The 7,393-nt window shown below is 43.0% G+C and overlaps 1 protein-coding gene across 4 annotated transcripts in view; it reads right to left on the bottom strand.

Annotated features, from left to right (window-relative positions):
* The window catches only part of LOC108245759 (WD repeat-containing protein 7), a 97,888-nt gene that overhangs the window by 67,020 nt on the left and 23,475 nt on the right, over nucleotides 1-7,393 (bottom strand). For 3 of the 4 annotated variants that reach the window (XM_037979355.1, XM_017432921.3, XM_037979356.1), the window contains 2 exons: nucleotides 6,698-6,795; nucleotides 2,984-3,106 (listed from right to left, as the gene is read on the bottom strand). In XM_037979355.1, the coding sequence (XP_037835283.1) occupies nucleotides 2,984-3,106; nucleotides 6,698-6,795 (221 nt within the window). The remainder of the gene's footprint in view (nucleotides 1-2,983; nucleotides 3,107-6,697; nucleotides 6,796-7,393) is intronic. The other variant, XM_037979357.1, reaches the window with a different exon arrangement.

Here is a 7,393-nt window from a genome sequence, read left to right as displayed (position 1 = left end):
CATGAATGTCAGTTTAGAAGCTATCAAAGTTCTCAAATAAAGCACCTTTTGAGAATGTCAATGTTTGTTGGGAATTATCTTACAAAACTAGGAAGTATTTTTGGTTTAGATATTAAAAGTTATGGTTGTTTATTGATTTTGGTAAAAGAAAAATTGCAACTTTTAGGAAAATGCTCGTGAAATCCTGGAGGGATTGAACAGGGTTTTAAATCTCACCAGAACCTCTTCTTCTTGGTTCAAATTCTTTTTTCTCAAATGCAGAAAAGCCTAAACAAAATCTTTTGGTTACTACGTTAAGAAATGATTGGATTGACACCAATTTTGCCAAAACTGGTAAATTGGTAAACATTTCTGAAATAACGAAATAACAGATCCATCCTGTTACTTCTTGTAATCTCAGCAACAAGAGAACAAAGCTGAAGACGTGCTGCTGCATTCAATCAATTATTCGTAGGGAATTATGAATTTAACGTTGGCTTATAAAAGACGCCGCCTGAAGAAATACCATCAAAACCAGAAGCTAATCAAGCCGAGACGATCAAATTCTAGATAATAAAAAACTAAAAAACAATTAAAGAACAAATAGAGTGATTGGTCTTTTTGATATTATTGTTGAATTGTGGAAAATCCTGTTTACTGATGAGATCTGTTTACTTACAGCAGAAGAACGAGAAGGATTCGGTTTCTGCAGGGCAGTTTAATAATAAATCTTTCTCCTGCAGCTGGTGTTTCTTGCGTTGGTAAATGTTACGAGTAAAGAGTGAGTCTGTGTGCATGCTTGCTGTTCCCATCATGAAAAACAAGCCTGAGCAGCTCTGGTCCACGTTAGCTGGACGCTAAAGGTCGTCGGGTTTTAAAAGGCACTTCTCTGTCCCCCGACAGAAACCACCAAGTGTTTCCAACATTTGAGAAAACATTTGTCGTGTGTGTGAGGACGGAGCGGCGAGCCTCCAAGGTAAAAGCCAACACCCTGTTAAGAAATATAAATAAAATAAGAAAAAAAAAAAAAGCACCAAATAGACCTCAAGTGGAGGTTAAAGCGATTGCGACAGAGTTCATTTACAGTCAAACCTAAAAAAACAAAGAATATTATAAACAAAATCAGTTTCCTTTCAAGTTTTTGCCAATTTTACAAAATGTTTAACAGTCTCGAACTCTCTTTTCCCGCTGGCAAACACATAAAGGAGTTCAGTTTTTTATATTTTATGTAAATTGTGTAGTGGATTTTGCAAACTCACCCCCCCCCCCCATCCTGGTTACAAACATGATTGAAATAGCAAGCATACAAACAGCAAAGAGACTGAAACGTCGGGACGAATGGACGCTGGAACGGAAAGGACAGACAGAAAAACAGGGTTGGACTCCACAGAACCGCCAACAAGGGAAGAGAGACAAGAAACAAAAAAACAGCAAAGCATAAAACCTGTCAGTGCACTCCCAAACCCACGAGTCCAATCTGTGGAGTCCGCTCGTATGCAGACGATACGAATCTTTATATCACCAAATCAGGAATAAAATTACTGAGCAATGAGCTGCAAACTGATTTAATTTAAAATGTTAAAAATTCAGACTCATTCCTTGTTTCTAATCAGTTCAGTATTTCAAAGCTTTTGTTTCTTTCTTCCCGTTTTCCTTCCAAGAGGCCAGACTGTTTGTGATCTATTAATCATCGCCTTTCTCAGGGGTCTGTCAACGTTTTGGTTTTTTATTTTAATGCAATCATTTTCAGTCCAGTCCTCGTAACGGACCGTTTAAGGAAGGATCTGAGCGGGATGTGACTGTTCGGGACCAGCCGGAGACTCGGAATTGTGAAAATTTTGTGGAAATTTGTCATTTAAGATCGCCCCTTTGCTGGGAGTTCGTTCACATATTGGCCAAGAAAATAAAGCAGAAATATGGAAACTGAACTGAGACGGGCTCCGTCAGCTCGAGGCGAATCGAGGCCTCGCAAACGTTTCGAGGCTTTTTTGAAACTTCCTCACGAATGCCGCCCGCTGAGTTCCGGCATATCTCTGTCTGAGTCAAAAACTGTTTAAAGAATGTCGACAAATGAAGAATAAAACCAGGAAGTGTCGGAATGTGCGTCTCCAGAAGGTGAAATGTCTTCAGGACCTGAAACAGGAACTGGAGAAGCATCATCCGTCAGCTGGCAACTTTTTAGCTAATAGCGCTCCGGGGATCGTCTTGTTGGAGGTAAAATCCAATTTCCTGTCGGTCAAACTGCTATCTTCGGTGTTTTTCGTAGATTCAAACAAAAAAGCGGGAAGGAATCGTGTGTTTCCGACAGGCTGCTGGTAAACAAAGAGCCTAAAGATCTATTTTAAACTTTGTTTTTGTTCAATCCTGACACAACTCTGGAGTTTTGGAGGCTTTTGTGTCTGAATTATTCACAGGAAAGAGTTGAGATGAAAACGGACTGGAACTGAGTGAAAAAGCTGCCAAAATCCAAAGAGGAAAATCTTTTAAAAAACCTTCCGTAAGTCTGGAGACTTATTGATCACGGCCACTTGAAGAGATCACAGGAAAGTCTGGCTGCTGGGAAGGAGAATGTGAAGAAGTGAGGATCGGGACTAAATTGGAGGATTAATTTCACTACGTTCTGATGCAAAACGTCTCCGTCTGATCAGCTAATTGGGCTGAAAGTGGACTGACATCTGCTTTGACACAAAGACAAACAGCACATCAGTCAAAAACAAGGACAAAGACAGCAAACATCCGGAGCTGAAACACAAAAACACCGTCTGCAGCGGAGGGGGGGGGGGACAAGACTGACGCAAGAAAGGAGAAACGAGGTGACCGGGAAGAGCTGACGACAAAGAGCGAGGCTAAAGAAACACACATTTAGAAGCACGGAGAGGGAGAAGAGTAGTCTGGGAAAGGAAAGGAAGGACGAGGGGGAGAAGATCTGAGAAGCAGAAGCTCTCCAAGGACAAAAAGTCAGGGAAGTGGTGCCCTAAGTGGTGCCCGTCAGGTCCGTGTGTACCTTCGTTGACTGAGGGGATGTTATGAGAGGCGGGGCCGGGGCTGGAGGAGCCAGGGGCCCCCCGAGGAAGGCCCCCGGGAGCCCCCAGAGCCCCGGCTGTGGCAGAAGTGCTGGTGTTGGCAGCTAGAGAAGCAGAGAAATAGTCGAGAAGAAAAAGAACAAGTTAGAGAAGGTCGAAATACGAGCCGCACCGAAGAGAACGAGGAACAAATAAACTTCTGCTGGGCCAAGTTCGTTTTCTTCAAAATAAAACCATCGGTTAACAGTTTATATGAGACACAGATATTAAAAAAATAAACATTTTTAAAATCCAGCTTGATTAAAGAGACGGTTCAGATCTTTAAAGGTGGGGTTTAATTCTGACTGGACTGATGAGCTAACGGCTAGTCTAGGAGACGGGTGCTTTGATGTTTGGTTTCTGTAACTTTTATATATTTTTAAATATTTAACTCCATTAACAAATATTCCCCCACAGAAACACATGAAGAAAACTTTGTTTCCTTAAAATCCGCTTCAGAAAACCTGCTTTAATTTTATTATCTTATGCTACTTTTAGCTAGCCTTTGGCTACTTTAGCTTTAAGCTAACCACTGCAACTTTTAGCCATCATTTTGCAGCTTTTAGTTAGCCTTTTGGTACTTTTAGCTAACCTTTTGCTACTTATACTTTTTGCTACTTTAGCTTCTAGCTAGCCGTTGCTTTTTAAGCTAACATTTTGTATCTTTTACCTAGTTTTCTGCAACTTAAGCTTTTAGCTAATCCTCTGCTAATTTTACTCTATAGCTAGCATTTTCCTACTTTTATCTAGCCATTACTACTTTTAGCTATCATTTTGCAGCTTTTAGGTAACCCTTTGCTACTTTAGCTATTAGCTAGCCTTTTGGTACTTTTTGCTAACATTTTTCAGCTTTTAACTAGTTTTCTGTAACTGAAGCTTTTAGCTTTTCCTCTGCTAATTTTAGCTTTTAGCTAGCCATGTGCTTCGTTGTAGCTAGAATTATACTTTTTTATCTTTTAACTCGTCTTCTGTTACTTTAGTATTCAGCTAAACATTTGCTACTTTTAGCTTTTAGCTTGTGTTTTATTACTTTTAGCTTTAATTTTATAAAGTTATTCGGCTCAGAATTCACTCCACCTTTTAGCAGACAAACAGAGAAGAAGAACTTTACATGGAAATCAAATCAACAGGAAGAGACGGATTAAACGGAAGTAGGAGTTTATCTCTTTCCCTCCCTGGGTGACGGATGGAGACAGGAGAAAGAATCAGAGAGAAACGGACGGATGGAGGGAATCGGCTGAAGTCGGCTGCATCAAAAATAACAGAAAAACTCCAGAATTTTCAATTTAATTTACTAAATGAGACAGATTTATGTTCTTAATGAGTGAAACCTGGATAAATTTAGGATAAATCATCAATTTCAGGAAAAAAAATGTTTGTTTTTTTTAAAAATGCAGACCTTTAAGGAGAAAAGTGGTTAAAACAATAAAGTATAAAGAGAGAAGAGTCATTTTTTGCTAAATTTAGGTTTAATTAATCAAAGTTTCAGGTTTGTGTTTAAAAAAAAAACAGCTGCAGAACAAGCTCGTATCATCACACCTCCGCCGCCGTGCCCAACAGCTGGTTGATGCGTTTCCTCCCGCAGCTCTTCCAAACGAGCCGCATTTGTTTAATCCGACTGCCCTGCCATGACCTTTGACCTTTGACCTGCTGACTGAGGCCCGTAGAGGCTGAGATGGAGCTCATTGCACGGTCTGACCTTCAGGGTGAAGGTCGGCAGCGGTCTTAAATGTTTCCAGACAGTTTGGAAATGACCTTTGACCCTTCCCAGACTGATCTCTGAGGTCATTGCTGATGTTTTTCCGCCCTGGCGTTGTGCTAACGCAGCTGGAACCACACGGCTTTAACTTTTTGTTTTTGTTTCATAGATATTAACCCGGTGGACTCAGTCGTGTTTATTTTTTTGTTTATCTTGAACCGTTTTAGAACCTAATAAAGACGGGATCACAGGTGGAAACTTCGTTCTCCCACGATGACATCATTTCGGACTGAACTGAAGCGTCAGATAAATATTTTGTTTCCTAAATAGTCAAAGAGAGCGAACCAGCAGAAAATCCAAGGTGACGCCCGTGCACCGGCGCGGACACGATCGGAGGGGCCCTCCTCGTTTATTTCCATGTGAAAGGAGGCGGCGAGCACGGGGGGGGCGAGCGGCGTTCTCCCCTCACAAAGCCTCTGACACGCACACGCCGCCGCGCAGAGCAGGTCACGGCCGAGCGTTCCCTCTGAACGCCGGCTCAAAGGCCGCGTGGTATGAATAAGTGCGCATGCTTGTCATGCTTGGCCTCAATTAAAAGGCGTGACAATAGCTGCTAAGCCCCGCCTCCGCCCCGGCGCCCGGGGTGCCACTTATTTGTGTGTTTTCTGCGGTCGGAGCGGGTCGCAGTCTGGTAGGTAGATGTGCGCGGGTGGGGAGCGGGCAGATGGTGACAGCTGGTTAAAACATCCCCTGCAGTGCAGAGAAAAGGACAAAAACGCCGAGCGACTTCGGCCTCTTTTCTTCTCCCTGAGATGTTTGTTCCTCTCAAATCTGTCCAAAAAATCACCAAACTGTACAAAGGCGGCCATTAAGCCGTGCTCCGCCGCCGCCGGGACTCAGATTTGGAGGCTTTTTGCCACATTTAGGCGCAGCGAAAACAAACCAATGTTCAAGTTTAATGAACTGAAGCTGAGGAGATTTATGAATGAAAACCAAGCTTTAAAAACTGCATCCATCATTTCCAGCATCGTTCGAGCAGCTCGATCACAAAGTGGTCAGAAACCTGAAGGTTTCGTGAACTACGCAGCAGCTAGCTGAAGCACTTCCTGTGCAGCCTGAAGGCATCATTTCTTTCTTACAGGATTAATCTCAAACTTTGACCAAAGTTTAACTCTAAACGTTCGTAAAACTGGTTTTTAATTTGGATTTAAATGGCCACAGGCGCCACCTGGACTAGCCGTTAGCTCATCCCTCCGGTCAGAATCAAACGAAACGATAGCAGAACAATGGCGGAATGATGGCGGAATGATGGCGGAACGATGGCGTCGCCACGTGGCCTCTAGGAAACAAAGACTTGCGTATCGGTGCGCTAATCTGAGCCCAAACCGCCACAATAAAATCTAAACCTTATCACATCCGTTTCACTCACATTTATCGTTCTTAAAAGGAGAATAATTCCAGAATAAGACTTCCTGTTGCACCCAAAAGCATCCGAGTCTTTAAGCAAATTTATTTATTATTTTAAATTTAAATTTAACTTTTATTTATTATACGTTTTAAACAGCTTTGCTACATAAAAAGCACTGCGGCGGACGTCAATTAAAGGCTAATTTATAGACAAAGAAAACATTTTAACTCATTTGCTTTTATTTTGTTATGAGAATAAAAAAAGGGAACAAAGGAGACAAAATGAGGACGCCTTTAAAGCTGCAATAGGTGATATATTTTTAAAAATAATAGATTTTTCCCCCATAAACGTGCATTTCTTTGAGCTCTGTTTTCACCTGAACTCCAACCTTGAGTCAAAAACTACAGAACAGTCCTTTAAAGACCTGCTGACCCAGGAAGCAGCAGCAGCTTCCTTGTTTTTTGTAGCCAATGGGCTGCATTATTAACCCCACCCACCCGCAGGGCCTCGGGGGCATTGGAAGCGAGCGCCCCCTCCTTTTGTAGTTACCTTGTTTGATCTGGGCCTGTAGCGCCGGGTTGGAGGGCTGCGGGGGAACGGCGGGCGTCCTCCGAGGAGACTCCGGGGTTCCTCCTGGTCTGGGGGGCCTGGAGGAGGATCACAGGGAGGAGGGGGCATCAAATATTAAAAAGGAGCGCTAACACAAAAACACAACAAAAGCTAGTTTTTATTTTTGATTTCCTGAAACTGAAGGCGTGTGTGTGTGTGTGTGTGCGCATGTGCGTGTGTGTGTGTGTGTGTGTCGGGCTCCAGCCTATCGAGTTCTGGGTGAACTCCTCTCTGAACAGACTGGAGGCGCCGAACTTCCAGAGACACACGAACGCTCCCCGATACAACGGTCGATGCGCCGATCGATGGCGGTTGCCGGGCAACCGGTCACTTCCTGGGAGAGTTTTGATGTTGGAAAAATTAAAAGCCCGTGTTTGGGACGGGAGGAGATCCCTCTGACAGGTGAGATGCTGACTGTTCATAGACGCTCCGCCGAGCAAAGAAAGAACAAAAAACCCGAAACTTCTTCTTTTCGTCTTTGACCAGAAACGGAAAAATCTTTACCTCCATCGTGACTTTGGCCTTCAGAAAATGACCGATTTCATCAAAAGGGGGGAAAAAGAAATGAAAGGAAGGAAGGATGAAGGAAGCAAGGATGAAGGAAGGAAGGATGAAAGGAAGCAAGGATGAAGGAAG

The sequence above is a fragment of the Kryptolebias marmoratus genome, linkage group LG14 (genome assembly GCF_001649575.2).
Source record: "Kryptolebias marmoratus isolate JLee-2015 linkage group LG14, ASM164957v2, whole genome shotgun sequence".
Classification (NCBI taxonomy): Eukaryota; Metazoa; Chordata; class Actinopteri; order Cyprinodontiformes; family Rivulidae; genus Kryptolebias; species Kryptolebias marmoratus.
This window is presented reverse-complemented; position numbering and strand designations above follow the sequence as displayed.